The 16,496-nt window shown below is 51.5% G+C and overlaps 1 protein-coding gene across 1 annotated transcript in view; it reads left to right on the top strand.

Moving 5' to 3' along the window:
* The window catches only part of PDIA5 (protein disulfide isomerase family A member 5), a 96,085-nt gene extending 81,395 nt beyond the window's left edge, over positions 1-14,690 (top strand). Inside the window, exons 14-17 of the mRNA XM_024244510.3 lie at positions 2,026-2,156; positions 7,564-7,634; positions 13,911-14,045; positions 14,466-14,690. Of these exons, the coding sequence (XP_024100278.1) occupies positions 2,026-2,156; positions 7,564-7,634; positions 13,911-14,045; positions 14,466-14,546 (418 nt within the window). The 3' untranslated portion in view covers positions 14,547-14,690. The remainder of the gene's footprint in view (positions 1-2,025; positions 2,157-7,563; positions 7,635-13,910; positions 14,046-14,465) is intronic.
* The last annotated feature ends 1,806 nt before the right edge of the window (positions 14,691-16,496 follow it).

The raw sequence follows: 16,496 nt of genomic DNA, 5'->3' as shown, positions 1-16,496 counted from the left end.
GAAAAGTGCTCAGCACAGGACGTGATGTGGAAGTACTCAAAAAAGTTGAAACTGGCTGGGCACGGTGGCTCATGGCTGTAATCCTAGCACTTTGGGAAGTAGAGGCAGGAGGATCTCTTGAGTTCAGGAGTTCAAGACCAGCCTGGGCAACATAGTGAGACCTCACCTCTACTGAAAATCAAAAAAATTACCTGGGCATGGTGGTGTGTGCCTATAGTCCCAGCACTTTGGGAATCTGAGGTGGGAGGATTGCTTGAGCCCAGGAGGTTGAGGCTACAGTGAGCTGGGATGGCACCGTTGTACTCCAGCCTCAGCAACAGAGTGAGACCCTGTCTTAAAAAAAAAAAAAAAAAAAAAAAAAAAAAAAAAAAAAAAAAGGTTGAAGCTATTTTTATGACTGATTGTGGACTTCTCATGACTGACAGTATCAATACATAAGTGATCACAGCAGCCAGCCTTTGCAGAATGCTCTCCTATCTCTTGCTCCATTTCATCCTCAAGTCCTACTGAGGCCAGAGTTTTTATTCCTATTTAATTGGTGAAGAAACTTAGGTTCAGAGAGGTTAAGGGCCCTATCCAGGGACAAATAGTAGTTCTTCCGGCCACTTGGAGGGGATCCTTCAGGTGGAGTGTGAACAGCCGATGGCTTGGGGGTAGAGAACTGAGGCTCATCACCCAGAAGCAGGGCAAGCAGACAGCGCCAGAAAAGGTGGATGGCATTTACAGGCAGGTGCATAGGCTGCCAGGCTGTGGGTAACTGAGATGCGCCTGCCAGCAGGCCAGCCTGGGGAGGCAGCGTTCAGGGAAAAGGCAGAGCAGAAAGGTCAGATGAGTGGTGTCAGCCATGGAACCAGAGAAGCTGGAGGACAAAGACAGGAAGGAAGGCTGGGAGGGGCCCTTCTTAGTCACCAGCACAGGAGAAGGTGGGAGGCAGGGAGACTGGTTTGGGAGGAGGAGGGAAGAGTAATGTGTTCTAAGTCATGGTGGATTTGAGGTTGCAATGGGACTTCCAGCTGGAAATGCCTGAAAAACACCTGGAAATAAGGAGCTTGGATGAGAGGTGAGGCCTTAAGTTCTTCTCGGCCATGGAAATCACTGGAGCCATGCAGAGGAATGAGATCTTTGAGAATTGCAAGGGCTCAGAACAGAACTGGAAGCAGAGAGAGGGCTGCACTCAGCTGGTGCAGGGGCTGTGGCACAAGCCCAGTGGGAGACGTGGCAGCGTGGGTGCAGCCCTCTCCCCAGAAATACTCCAAGAAGGGGAGCTGGGTTATAGAGAGGAAAGCAGGGGAGCAAAAGCTATTGCAAGACCCTGGAGATCCATCCTTGCATGAGGCAGAGTGGAGGGACCCAGTGGACAGCAAGAGACTGAGAAGCAATAACATTTATCCAATGACTGGCATTTATTAGAGCGTCTAGGCTCTCAGTAAATATTAGTTCCTTGACTGAGTAGATGCTTTACATACATTCTCTACTCTTCATAAAGATCCCATTGTCCTCATTTAACAGAAAAGAAAATGGAGGCTCAGAGGGGTTTAGTAACTTACCTAAGGTTGCACAGCTTGTAAGTCATCTGGACTTGAACCCAGGCCCGCCTCACTCCTTGGCTCATGCTCTCCACCAGAACAGAAGCTGAGAACCAGGAGATAATGAACGATATGTAGGGTCCTAGAGGGGGCAGGAAGGAGGGGCCTGGGAGCCCAAGCGGAGGTGCCTCTATGCTCTTGTCAAGGAGTTCGTGGCCCACAACTAGGGGGGCTGCCCTTCCCTAAAATGGGGTCAAGTCTTCCATATTTTACAAAATGGCTCCTTAATGGGCTCCTCAGAGGGAATCAGGGAAGGTCTTTGCTGGTGGCACAGATTTGTTTGTGTTTAAACTGCGGTTTTAAAATGAAATTTTAGAAGGATTGTAGTGGTTTCTTCATGCATGTTCCCCCGAGTGGTTGGGATATTGAGGGTGGATTTCCTTGCCCATCTAAAAGTCTCTCCTCATGGCTGCCTCCCTGCTCCCCTGGCTTCTTGCAGCCCTGAGGCCCCCCCACCCCCAGAGCCCACGTGGGAAGAGCAGCAGACAAGCGTGTTGCACCTGGTGGGGGACAACTTCCGGGAGACCCTGAAGAAGAAGAAACACACCTTGGTCATATTCTACGCCCCTTGTAAGTAGATTGGGTGCTCACTGAGTGGCACGGTAAGAGGGGTTTGGCCCCCACCAAACCAAGAAGACCAGCACACCCACCCCAGGGACCAAGGCAGCCACTGATGGATCCCAGGGTCATCTCCATTATGAACCAGGCTCTCCAATTTTATTCCAGGCTGAGAGGTCCTTCAAATCCAGGGCCTCCTTTTGTCAGCCTTGTCGGGCTCTCCTTCCTTTGGGGCAGCCTTTCTCGTGTCTGTCCTAAAGCCCTCTGCCTCTGTGCTGGTCGCCTCTTGTCCCTGGGCTCCTCCATGCCCCTGTCCCCTACCTGCACACTTCCCACCCCTCAGCTGCCCCCGCCCCCTCTTCCTCCTCCAGGCACTGACTTATCTTCGGCACCTTGGAACCCGCTCTCCCTGCCCTTCCAGATGGCTCTGGAGCCGTGGCATAGGCACAGCCACATTCGCTCCTGAGCTCCTGTGCTGTGCTCGTTTTAATCAGAGCTTAAGCTGGGGAAGTGACACGTCTGCCGACATTGGCGTCGGTGACCTCAGGTTTCTGTGTATTCCCATTTTGAAGTTGTTAATTGATACTTACAATGAAAGGTTCTTAGAATTTCCCACTCTCTGCTGCCCTTCTCTCTCTCCCCCAGGTTACAGCTCAGCTTAATGGAGTGAGGATAATAAAAGCTGCAGTCTACAGAGAAGCCAGGCAGCTCCATCTAGCCATAAACCCGCTCAGTTGTAGCCGGCCCTCCTGTTGGCTCCCCCTGCCCCCACCTTTCAAGTATCAGTAATCTGTGGAGTCTCTGTGTTCTCAGGGTCTGAGAGGGACCGCCACAGCCTCAGCCCCTCCCTGAGGCAGGCTTCCTGCCCATCTCTTTCTGCCTTTCCTTCTCAGAGTGGGACTTGTCCTCTCCCAGTCCTTTAGAGAGCTTCCAGCTGTCCTCTTCGGTCTGTAGAGTGTGCCCAGAAGCCTGAAAATTTTCGGGAGCTGACATCTTCCTTCTGGCACTGGGGGGTGGAGGACTGAGCCTTGCCCAAGGCCATGGGACAAGTTAGTGGCAGGCCCCTCCCGCAGCCTGGATGGCTCTCTCTCTGTCACAGGCACAGTCCAGAGAGTGAGAGTGTTTTCAGCAGCAAGTGAGAACCTGGCTGCAGGAGTGGAAGCCCTTGACCAGATGAAATACTTTCCCCCAGACCTCTGGACCAGAGCCCAGTGCTTCCTCTGCCTCTCTTCAGCTCCTCCCTGAGTGAGGGGCCTTCATAGCAGACATAAGCCCCCCACCACCCCGACCCTGGCTGCTGGGGCAGACAGGTGCTTGAATCCCCAGGGAATCTGGGAGAGACTCTTACGCTTTTGGGCTGCCAAAGATCTACAACTCCTTCCTTCCTTCCTTCCTTCATGCCTTCCTTCCTTCCTTCCTTCCTTCCTGCCTTCCTTCCTTCCTGCCTTCCTGCCTTCCTTCCTTCCTGCCTTCCTGCCTTCCTTCCTTCCTGCCTTCCTTCCTTGCTTCCTGCCTTCCTTCCTTCCTTCCTTCCTGCCTTCCTTCCTTCCTGCCTTCCTGCCTGCCTTCCTTCCTTCCTGCCTTCCTTCCTTCCTTCCTGCCTTCCTTCCTTCCTTCCTTCCTGCCTGCCTTCCTGCCTTCCTTCCTTCCTTCCTGCCTGCCTTCCTTCCTGCCTTCCTGCCTGCCTTCCTGCCTTCCTGCCTTCCTTCCTTCCTGCCTTCCTGCCTGCCTTCCTTCTTTCCTTCCTTCCTTCCTTCCTGCCTGCCTGCCTTCCTTCCTTCCTGCCTTCCTTCCTTCCTGCCTTCCTTTCTTCCTGCCTTCCTGCCTTCCTGCCTTCCTTCCTTCCTTCCTTCCTGCCTTCCTTCCTTCCTTCCTGCCTGCCTTCCTGCCTGCCTTCCTGCCTGCCTTCCTTCCTTCCTTCCTGCCTTCCTTCCTTCCTGCCTTCCTTCCTTCCTTCCTGCCTTCCTTCCTTCCTTCCTGCCTTCCTTCCTTCCTGCCTTCCTTCCTTCCTTCCTGCCTGCCTGCCTGCCTTCCTTCCTTCCTGCCTTCCTTCCTTCCTGCCTTCCTTTCTTCCTGCCTTCCTGCCTTCCTGCCTTCCTGCCTTCCTTCCTTCCTGCCTTCCTTCCTTCCTTCCTGCCTTCCTTCCTTCCTTCCTTCCTGCCTTCCTTCCTTCCTTCCTTCCTGCCTTCCTTCCTGCCTTCCTTCCTTCCTTCCTGCCTGCCTGCCTGCCTTCCTTCCTTCCTGCCTTCCTTCCTTCCTGCCTTCCTTTCTTCCTGCCTTCCTGCCTTCCTGCCTTTCTGCCTTCCTTCCTTCCTGCCTTCCTTCCTTCCTTCCTGCCTTCCTTTCTTCCTGCCTTCCTGCCTTCCTGCCTTCCTTCCTTCCTGCCTTCCTGCCTTCCTTCCTTCCTTCCTTCCTGCCTTCCTTCCTTCCTTCCTTCCTTCCTGCCTTCCTTCCTTCCTTCCTGCCTTCCTTCCTTCCTTCCTTCCTGCCTTCCTGCCTGCCCTCCTTCCTGCCTTCCTTCCTTCCTGCCTTCCTTCCTGCCTTCCTTCCTTCCTTCCTGCCTTCCTTCCTTCCTTCCTGCCTTCCTTCCTGCCTTCCTTCCTTCCTTCTTTCCTGCCTTCCTTCCTGCCTGCCTGCCTTCCCGCCTGCCTTCCCGCCTGTCTTCCATCTATCCATCAAATATCAGCTCTGTGCTGTGCAGTGTCTAGGGCCCAGGGTACAAGGGAGGGAGACATGTCCCTGCCAGGCCTTGAGGGGCTCACTGTCTACCCTGACAAAACTCTAAGCACAATCCATCCAGGGCAGGGTCACTGAGTGACTCAACCTCTGGCAGAGGGCTTACAGTTTCTTCATTTCTCTTACTGCATTTTTCTGTCCCTAAACCTTGCCCCAGGGACATACATCTTTATCAGTGGGTTACAGGGGGAAGACTTTTCAAGGACAAAAAAGATACATCTTTTGACTTTTTAATAATGAAAATAATAATACCTATTTTTATATATAAATATAGCATATACTATATAGTTTTTATATATGAAGGATCTAAACACTACAGAAATGTCAAATAGTAAAGTCAAATGCCTGATAGAGATCTAAAGGAAAAGCAGCCTGCCCACACGTTCCTGCTCCCCTTCTATCTGCCTCACCCCAACATCTTACCTCCCTTCACATCTCTCCACCTCCCACATCCCTTCTCCCACCATGTCTGCCCCTGCATCCTGTCTCCCCAGCTTCTGCACAGTTCTTCCTCCTGCTGTTTCATTGTTCCTTTTACGCTAAATGGTCTGGTCATGGTGACTGCCCTTCTCAGGCCAGCTTGGTGGAGTCTCTAGAACTGCAATTGTCCAGCCTGTCCTCAGTCTTTGTTCCTCTTTCCCCACTCTGGGAGGCGTCTTTGGTTTTCTGCTACACAGAGGCAGTGCCTTTTTTTTTTTTTTTAAGCCCACATTAAATAAAAAAAATCATCCACATCTGGCCCTCCTGACACCTCTTGGAAGCATCTTCATGCACTTTCTGAAACAGCCCTCCCTCCCATTATTCATTGGCCCCGCTCTTTCTTTCAGATAATGAGAAAATTAGATGCAACAGAAAGCCTAGATATTTTAAATTGATGGTAACAGGAATTTACACTAGGCAGACAGTTACCTTTAGACTTTCAATGAACAAAGAGGTTAAAAAGGAAAAATTAATAGTGAAACCAGGTTTTGAGGAAGGGGGGGTGGTTATTTTCCGCCAGCCTAATGCTATTATGGGCATAGGCCACACACAAGGGGCCTGCACTTGCCTGCAGGAGCTGTCTGTGACGTACCTTGTTAACCAGTAGATTGCGCTCTTTAAGTGTTTTGAAAATTTTATAACATCATCCCTTTATAGTGTGACATTTTCATGAATTTAAGCTATTTTTCTTTCTGTTATGTCAAATTAGTGAAGTGTTACTTGTAATTGCCATTTTAGGCTATTAAAAACTCATCCAGTCTCTGCCATGAGCTAGGCTATGCTAGGCACATTGCTAAGCTGTGCTTGTCTCATTTCTGATATAACCCATCACTGGCCCAGGTCTCTTCTGCTCCTTCTGCATGAGACTTGGCAAATCCCTCTACACCCCCACCCCCCATCACCCCCCACAATGCTCTGGGCCAGCTGGCCACTCTGCCAGCCGGGCCATGTGGGTGGTCCTGCTCATCTCAGGACTGGCTCAAGGACTAAATTCAGATTAAACTTGTAGCTTAGCCTTAATTTGGTTTCACAAAACCCTTTGAAATGCCAGTCATTATTATCTAATTTTAAAAAGGAGAAAGTAGATAAGCAGAGCCGTTTCTGTTCCCACCGTGGCATCTCTGCCTTCCCGAGGCTGAGGGAGGTCGGCTGACGTAGAGGTGTGGGCTGGAGCCTCCCCTTGCTCAGGGAAACCCTCCCCTCAGAGCCCTTCTGTGCCCTGGGCAGTTCTGTTCACCAGTGACTGGGAAAGGGCTGAGAGAGGAGAGGGGTTTGGGTTCTGATCTGTTAGTGCTGAGGGAAGGGCTGGATCAGCCTGCAGCTCCTGGGCTCACCAGGACAGGAGGAGAAAGTGGCCCCCACAGAGGTCCCTACCCGTCTTCTGAGACACTGAGGTCAGAGTTGGGGCTCAGGGTGATGCCCAGAACAAGAGACAGATGCTGGAGGTAGGGGCCCCAGTATAGCTCAAAGGCCTTAGGCTGCTCTGACAAGCCTTCTCCCAGGGACAGGGACCGTCAAGGGATCTGAGGACTGCCTGGTGACTTCCTGTAGCTCCTCTCCCTCTTACCCTGACCATGGCCTTCCTCTTCCTGGCTTCGAGGTTCTGGTTATTGTAGAGCAAAGGGTAGATGGAGACCTGGGGACCAGGGCCTGATTTGGCTGCTCACAGTCTGGGCTGGGTGGAGGTTGCTAGGAACGCAGAAGTTAGCAGCAGAGCATGAGCAGTGGGTGCAGAGTGGTTGCCCCGAAATCCCCCCACCCTGCATTTCCTAACGCCACTTCCCCTCAGTCAGGAAATGGAGAGATTTGCTATTGTCCCTGGAGCAAGAGAAGATTGTAGCAGGCTCTGAGAATCCCGTGCCTTCCTCTTTAAGCCCAGAGCTCCCTCTGCCCCCAAGATCAGGCTGTTCCTCGTCCTCTGTGGAAGGAGCAGAACTAGACTACAGTGACCATCGCCCCCCAGCCTGGGCAGGAGCATATGATGCTTGTGACAGGGACTCCTACCAGTCCCCCCTACCAATAGATCAGACGTGGGTGGGAGGTGGTTAGAGTGGCAAGGTTGACAAAAGGACCCTGACAGTGTGGCGGGCAGGGGTGGGGCTCCTGGAGAGCCCTCTCTGGAGCTTTCAGGAAGGGCCCCTGGCCCTGCAGCCTCCCTGCACATGCATCACTGTCCTGTGTGCTCTCTTCCCCTCTCACACAGGGTGCCCACACTGTAAGAAGGTCATTCCGCACTTTACTGCTGCTGCTGATGCCTTCAAAGATGACCGAAAGGTAAGGACAGCGCTCTTCATCTCTTGATCTGCCTCCAGCTAATTCCTACACCTTCCTTCTTGTCATTCAGGTCCCTTCCCCAAACAGGGGCAGGTCAGCTAAGACCTGTAAGCAGGAAATTCCTTGGGAACCAGGACATTCTCTTTAGAAGGAAGATAGGGCAGGCTGGATTTATGCTGCAAAATCAACTAAAAGGGATATGCTGAACCGTTCCAGCACTTACTTGGAGGAGAGGGATGGTTAAAGGGGTCATCTGTTTACTTTTTTAGTGTTTGAACCTTTTTACTGTAGGATTGTCATCATGCATTACCTATATAATTAAAAATACAAATTTAAAAATCCAACAAAAGTCAACTGGAGGATGCCACGGTGGAGGAAAGCAAGGCTATGTCAGTGGAGCCTCGCCCTGCCTAAGTGAAAGGCTCCTGCAGCTGCCGACTGATGAAGCATAAAATTAACAAGCTAGAGCTGCAGATTGGATTAGAGTGCAGGGCCGCCAGGCGCGTCCCCCAGGCGCATCCCCCAGGCAGCTTGTGCAGTGGGGGCTGCTGCTGGGAGAGGGCTTGTGGGGCAGGGAAATACCCCTGAATTCAGGGAAGTGTGATTGACTGCCAGGCTTCGAGTTCCCTTCTCATCCATGCCAGGCGGAGCGCTGGTGCAGAGGACTGCAAAGATTCCTCCCAGCCCTGAGACTCAGTCATGGGAACCTCTGGCCTAACAGGCCCTAGAAGCTGGCAGTCACGTGGGATCCGCATTCACACACACCCAAACCCAGAGTCACGTGCGGGGGTGCTTTACTTTCCTGGGTGGAATCCCAGGTGGGGCCAGGGCAGGCTGGAAGGAACCAAGGCCAGGCATAAGCTGAGCATAGAGTCCTAGATGATAAACAGGCCAGGCAGGCCTAGACGGAGATTCAGCCAAGGCAGGAAAGGGGAGCTGGTATTAGTGGAGCAGCACTCAAAAGCAGAGACAGATGACCATCCCAGGGCCGAGTGGGCAGGGTTTGAAGTTTTGATCAAGGCCAACAGAAAGTCAGGCCTAAAGGTACCATCCAGACCTTGTGGGAGCAGAGAAACAGGTGCTAGGATAACCTTAACAGGCCCAGAGATAGTGGCAGAGATGGGGTAATGAGAACTTTATAGGGACATAAAGCCAAAGGAAGCCAGGCTGGGGACAGGCCCATGCAGGGAGAGTGGGGATGAACTGGGGACTTGATTCTCACTTAGACCCAGAGCCCAGGACTCTCTCTGGAGTCAGGAGGTCCCATTGTTACCCGAAAGCCCTGGCTGCAGCTTTGAGGCACCCCTCACCCCCACCAGAAGGGAGTACAAGGACCAGAAGCGTTTTCTCCTCTGCCTGCCCCTTTCCCTGCACGGAGTGGGGTATGGCAGCAGGGGCTTCCTTCCCGTGTCCATGTCCCTCATTGTTCCCACCCACTTGTGCACAGCACAGGGTGGTTGCTCCTGCTTGGTGGTCCCACGATATCCAGCATGGCCTGGGCTGCCAGTCCACAGGACCGGAATAGCTGCCACTCTGTATTGACGTCCATCACGCCCCACCCAGAATTCTGGGTGCTCTGGGCAGCAGGAGAAAGGCTGAGGTGTGCCATCTCCCTGTCCCACTGGACACTCAGGTCTCCATAGGCCCCAGGAGATCTGTGAGGGTCCTGAGGCATGACTGGCACACGGATCCTGGGCTTGCCCTCCCAGCCATGCTGGGGAGCATGGTGTCAGAGAGCGTGGTCCAGCTGAGGCACCTAGGGGGCTGGGGAAACCCCAAAGGGGCAGCCCCATTGACGTGGCCCCTTTCTGCCCACTAGACCGCCGCTGAGGCTATCCTGTGGCCTGACCCACATCAGTACAGGTGAGGCCAGACTTGCCAGGCCTCCAGCAAGCAGCTGAGAGCCCACGTCTCCTCTTCTCATTCCCCCTCCACTGCTACATGGGGGCCCATTTCCTTGATGCTCCCCTCCCCTTAGACACTGACACACATTTGCTTGATTGTCTTGGGCCAGTGGTGTTGTGGCCTTTTCCTGGGTTCAATCCCCCTGTCTCTTATTCCCTCTGTCTCTCCTTTCAGCTTCCTTTATTCCAAGCCAGGGATCACTCTCACTTGCGTTCAGGAATGCACTTCATAACCTCTCTGTCTGAGGCAGGTGGCCTGCCTGGGTTTCCTGGAGGTTACATTCATGACATCAGGGAAGCCAGCCATCTGGCCTGGGGGCCTGAACTTACTGGTGCCCACTCTGTGCTCCAGGCATGGCACTGTGACTACTGGGTCCCATCCTACAACTATCAGATCAGAGTCTCTGGGGGATGGTGCTGGAAATTTGTGGGTTTTAAGAGCTGGCTCTTGTGCTGGCCACAGGCTGGTGTGTGGGGACTGTTGGCCTGTCCCCTCTCCCTTTACTCGTGAGGGATCCAGGCCCAGAGAGGAGCTGTGTCCCTTGCTCAGGAATGCCCAGCGGGTCACTGACCACCAGAACTGGGTCTCCTGACACCCCAAGCTGCCACTTCTTAGCTGGAATTGTGGGGTTTTTCCACCCAGAAGCCAGCCCCTGTTCCTTTCCCAATCAATATGCGGTCGGTTGTTCACTTCCATTTTCATAGCCAAAGCCAATATTAGCTCCTGCAGAGATTTATTTTACTGAATCAATAAAGCTGTGTGTGGCAGCTCATATTTTAGCCGGGGAGCCTCCACTCCCTCCCAGGAGCTTACTTGGGGACTTTATCGGTTGGCACACTGGTGGGGAAAGGACTGCAAAGTGTTAGTGTTGGAATAGATGGTGTTATTGAAGGGGCAAGGCAGACAGGACCTGTGGGCTGGCAAGCAAGTGGGGGGCTCACCTTTCACTGCACGTCAAGGTGTGCAGCCTGGGGGTGGTGTGGGGCCAGGTGTGAAGGTCACCCTTAGAGGGAGGCCCTGAGGCAGTGGGGGCCCCACCTCTGTGATGGGCCCACTTCACTGCTGGAATCTGGCCATGATGTGTGGGTCCTCCTGTTTATGAGGCTGGCTACTGCCTTTTCCGAGCAAAAGCTCCCTGAGGACAGAGACCTCATTTGTCCTTGAACTCCCCACAGTCATGACACCTTAGACCTCTGTAAATGTTGACTAGATGAAGGAACAATATAACATATTTGATATTTACTGAGAGCTCTTCTTCCACTGAAAGCATTTCTTACATCATGTTGTCCTTACAATAGCTTGCTCAACTAGGTATTGTTACAGTGCTCATATTGCTGAAGAGGTGATTGAATCTTAGAGAGATCATATGCTAGTTTCTCAGCCGGAAAGGGGCAGAGTGAGAATCGCAAACAGGCATTGTCAGAGTTTGAGTTCTCCCAGAAGCAGACCCTGCTGCTGGGCTCATCTGCAGGAAATTTATTTGGGAAGTGATCTTAGAAAGTTCAGAGAGGATCCTGGAAGTGAGACACGAAAGGGGAGGAACCAAAGCAGGTGTTTTATGGGCAGATGACTGTATGAGTCACTAAGGCTCAGTCCCACAGGAGACCTCACCAGGAAACGTGACACAGAGCTATTCCACTCAAAGGCCAAAGAAGCCAGGGTCCATGTTCTAGACCCCCATCTGTCATTGGCCTTACGTCCAGCTCCTTGAGGCTGGGAGGATGCTCTGAGGCTGAGAGTAGCAGGTGCTGTGGCAAGGGCTGGTCTGAGGGGATGTGGCAGGACACCAGCAGCGTGTGCCCCAGGATTCGTACCAACCACCATAGAACAAATTAAGAAATCATAGGTGTTCCGTGTTGCAGGTGATCAGTGCAAATCTTGAGTTGGGTGTAAGGGGGCAGGCATTTAGGTGAAATTTCAATAGCTGAGAAGAGCTTTATTTGCTGCCTTCTTTCCAAAGAGTCTAAGCTGCTGCCTTTGGGGAGGATGCATTTTTCTCCTCTTCTGTGGAAACTGTGCGTGGATTCGCCTTTGCAGCTGGAAGTTGCATTCCATGTGTGCGGCTGGCAGCTAGTTTAGGTGATTCAGAACAAGTATACATTTCTAATTTAGTAGATTTATAAAACCATGCAGTATGTTTCCAACAGCTCCAGGGCATGTATACAAATTAAATTCATAATTTAAAGCAGATGCAGGGAGAGCAGCAGCCCAGAGCCATGTTTGTCCAGCACTTTCACAGCGGAGCAGCAGCTCCCGGCCCGGGCTGGACATGGGGCCTTAGCCTCTGGCTGCAGGGAGGGAAAGTATGTGGATGCCCGTGTCCCTGGGCAGGGCTCCATAGCACCTGCCCTGAGAAATGGAACCCCACAATTTGGCCAGGGGAGCATCCGCCTCATGTTTTTAAATAATAAAGTGCTTTAGAGGTGGGCTGCGGTTATCAGAAGTGCGTAGGGGCCAGTCTGGTGGCCGGGGTGAACTGGGCTCCAGGGGATGCTGGGGAAGGTACGTTTAGCCTACCTGAAGGACAGCTACCTCTCCGCCCAGCCGGTTGTCGCCTATGAGACTTCAGGGTAAGTGCCATCAAGTCTTCTGACTTTTAAAGAGAAGCTGGAGAGCCAAATTGTTATATTGAATCTTCTGGCTCCATTTCTGTGTTGGAGCTAATTCAGATTTATTTTTTTTGTTGTTGTTAAATTCAATGTGGGCCAAATAGAAGAGGACTGAGAGCCAGATACAGATAGCAGGCAGCAAGTTTGTAAACTCCATTTTAAAAGTCTCACCATATAGAATGTTACATAGCTGAAGAGTAGAACGGAAGCGCGAGGGTGAGGGGGGTGAGGGTGGCACCTGGTGGCCGGGGGAGGCCGCACCTCACTCTTCTCTCCAGCTATCCGTCTGGCCGCTCACCTGGGCATGAGGGACATGATGAGTAAACGTGGCCATGGGGGCCCGCAGGATTCTCCTACCTGGAAAGGGGCCTTTGTCCAAATGCAAATAACCATCAAGCAAAGAACTGTGTGAATCATGGTTATTCAACAATTTTAAATTATCTTATTGAATCACCCTCTTTTAATTTCTTCCAAGCATTCATGGAGCTCTATCTAAAATGATCTAATTTGTCATACAGCAGACGCTTGATAACTGGACTTTGTCAAGGTCAATGTTGTCCCCCAGCATCTAGAACAGGCTTGGCACACGGCAGGGTTTCAGTGCGTGTTGCCTGGTAGGAGGACTCCCTCTCATGGGAATCTGCCCCATCTTCCATAACACCTCTATACTGGGTATGGCCATTGAGGACCCCTTCTCCGGCTTCCCTGGTGCATGACCCTCAACAGGAAATAAGTTCTCCATTTCTGCTTTATACTGTCTTCCTTTGAAAAAACAACAAATGATGAGGAAAAGCTACCCAGCATGTGGAATTTGCTAGATGGTCAAGAAGAGGCCAGTGGCCAATGTGGGAACCACTTTCTGACCGAACATTCTGATGGCTTTACTCATGCGGGGCTCCTCCAGTTTCCAGATGTGCTTCCCTGGTCTCCTCCTCTTCCAGTCTTGGCTCGGATGGTGAATCATACAGAGTGCCTTTGCCCCACTCACCTGGCACCTGGACCACCTCCCTCATCCCTCACATCACATCACGTTGGAATTGTCCCTTTATCCAACCCCTGCCCAGACACTGAGCCCCTAAGTGGGGACAGAGCTTGTATATGGGGTCGGAAGAAGTGACTGTAATAGCAGCTGACATTTCCTGACCATGAATCTGGTGCCAGGTTCTGTGCTCATTGGCCTCACTTGAATTCTCTTATTCAGTCTTTGCAATATCCTGATAGCCTAGATACTGTTATTATCCCCATTTTACAGCTGAAAAAAATGAGGCACCAAGAGGCTGGGTTATTTTCCTTAAGTCTTAATGTCCAGGCAAACCAAGAGTGCACTTGGGGAACTTGACTTGAAAGCTCTTGCTCTTAACCTTGGCACTATGCTGTCCCCCAAGCAAATGTTCCGGAAGTATTAGTTGAGAAATGATTAAATCCTACAGTCCCTTACAGATAGCACCACAGAACCTGTGGTGTTTACAAATGCTTTCAAGTCATTATTTCCTTTACGATCATCATACTCTTGATTTTAAAGGACAGTCTAAAGGCACTCCAGGCCGAGTCCCCTAACCTTACCCATCTGGAAATTGAAAACAAGCACCATCAGTCTCCAAGGAGTCCTGAGCTGGGGGTGCTTTGGTTCAGTTCCTACCTGCCACTGAGGAGAAAAATCACAGTGGGCCTGTGACGTGGACTAGATGTGCAATCTGTGTTGTGGGGTCCAGGCCTCAGCCTGGGGACACCCTGTGCCAACTCTCTTTACCTTGCCCCCTAGATCGCCTGTGCCGCTGTTGACTGTGTCAAAGACAAGAACCAAGACCTGTGCCAGCAGGAGGCTGTCAAGGGCTACCCCACTTTCCACTACTACCACTACGGGAAGTTCGCAGAAAAGTATGACAGCGACCGCACAGTAAGTGGGGGAGAGGTGTCTGCCCAGAGCTCTCTCTGCTGATGGGCAGGGAAACTTCCACTGAGGAGGGGCAGCACTGGGCAGCATCCCAGAAACCGCGGAAGTCAGCTGGAACACTGCACCGAGAGGCCCAGGCCCTGGGCCTGGCTGAGGCTTGACATTGTTGGAGGAGAGTCCCAAGGGGTTTTCACAGATGTCCTGTCCCCAGAGGCAGGCTGGACTCCAGATGCCGAGGGTTTTCTCACTTGCTGGTCAGGGCTGGTGCAAGCCACACAGACCCTCTCCACCTTGCAGAAGTCTGCCCACCTCTCCCTGTCATAGGAGTGACCCCCTAGAGGGGCTGGGGATGTGGGGAGAGAGTGCACAGCCAGCTCAGGGATTAAAGCTCTTTCTCTCTCTCTCTCTCCCCCTTCCCTGCAGGAATTGGGATTTACCAATTATATTCGAGCCCTCCGGGAGGGAGACCATGAAAGACTAGGGAAAAAGAAGGAAGAGTTATAATTCCTGCCTCAGAAAAAGCTTTTCCATTACACTGTGAATGATACCTGTTTTGTTGTTTCTGAATTTCCACATGTTCTGAAGACAAATTTTTTATAGCCGCTTATGGCCATTTTGTACAATTTTGAAATAAAATTAAACCATTTATTTGGTGGTATGGTTTATTTTCGTGGAGCCTGTACTAACAAAGGTGGATACTCACATCCTCCTCATTCCACCACCTCTGCTGGGAGGTACAGAGCTGTGCTCCAGTGCCCCATCTGCATGGAGGTGACTCCTGAGGGTGCCAGCCCCCTGTCAGTCATTTGAGAGCAGAACAGGGAAACTGGACCGCAGAATATCCTGCTGGAAAATGACAAGCTAATGAGAGGAAATACGTCAAGATGATCAACGACTTTGGGAGGCTGAGGTGGGAGGATCACTCGAAGCCAGATGTTCAAGACCAGCCTGGGAAACATTATGAGACCTCATGTCTACAGAAAATAAAGTTGCTGGGCATAGGGATACATGCCTATAGTCCCAGCTACTTGTAAGGCTGGGAAGGGAAGATTTCTTAAGCCAAGGAGTTCAAGGCTACAATGATCTATGATCGCATGACTACTCCAGCCTAGCTAGAAAGCAAGACCTGTCTCAAAAATAGAAAAAGAAAAAGAAAGAAAAATACAAAAGATGATCAGGGAAATTGGGATGCTGAAGCAAATGGTTACCAAACACTAGCTTCTTCTGGATCATTGTGGTTTCAGCATTGGTGTGTTTCCTGTGTGTGTGTTTTCCTGGAACTTACTTAGGTATTTATCTTTCTCCAGCTATTTGTCTTCTCTTCCTCTCTCTGTTCCCTCCCCGATCTCCCTTTAAAGAAAATTAAGTTGCCGCTTCAGGGGCATGAATGGAGTGGGGGAAGGGGGGCTCTGTGCCAGCTGCTTGCTGTGCACCCCGGCTGGAAGGGATGGTGTGTTCTCAAGGTGCAGATGTTAGATCTGCTCACCAGCCCCCACCACCAACCACAATAACCCCAAATCTTTACGCCACATTTTCCATGGATGGGTGCCTCGCTCGGCCTCCTGCCTGTGTGCATCTCCTTTTTGACCCACCTTTCTGGTGAGTCCTCCTGCTTTCTGCATGCCTGTGTGACTGACACCCAGCCCTGTGCCCAGCGGTGCAGGCAGAGCCTGAGCACAGCAGTAACATGTTTTGTCTGCTTGGTGGTATTTCTCCATGGACAGCAGAGCGGCCTTGCGCTAGTATCTCGTCTTTAGTTATAAGTAGCGGTCCTAGAGTTGGATTCCTCCAGTAGTTCAGGGGGCGTTGCTTAAGCTGCAGTACTTGGAAGCACGCTCTGGTGGCCTTGATGGGGACTTGGCCTGCAGGAAGAGCCCTCCTTTCCTGGAACCAGCTCCCTCCCTCCTGGCCTAAGTCCTTCCTGCTGATGAATCTGCTAAGAGGAGGACAGAGCCTCCAAGTTCTTCACAGCTGTTCTGACGATGGTGCCACTGTGGGTGGTTTCATTAAGGGAAATCAAGGTTTTGAGAGCCCGTGTTCTGTGCAGTTCTCCACCTTTCCAATTGACCCTCCTGGCAGTTCAGCTCTTCTCTTTTCCCCTAAGCACCCACTTCCTTGGCAGTGGCCCCTGGACTTCACCCAAGGATTGGATATGAAAGACAGAAGCATACATTTAGACATCATTGAAACACAGTTACTGAGTCCCTTCCTGTTGGGGACCATGAACATCTTACAAGGTGTCATTTAATCCTGACACAGGTGTTTACCATTCTAGCATGTGTGTGTGTCTGGACACGGGTCTCCTTCGTTATTTGGAGTATTTGTAGGGAGAAAATATTTGCTTGTGTTTTTCAAAAGAGTTTTTTTTTGTTTGTTTTTGGGTTTTTTGTTTTTTTTTTACTGCACCTTTTAAATAATAACCTCACAAGAGTCACTTCCTGGCTGAGGACCACT

This window comes from Pongo abelii, chromosome 2 (assembly GCF_028885655.2).
Source record: "Pongo abelii isolate AG06213 chromosome 2, NHGRI_mPonAbe1-v2.0_pri, whole genome shotgun sequence".
Classification (NCBI taxonomy): Eukaryota; Metazoa; Chordata; class Mammalia; order Primates; family Hominidae; genus Pongo; species Pongo abelii.
Note: the sequence above shows the minus strand (reverse complement) of the source record. Positions and strands in the feature narration are given on the sequence as shown.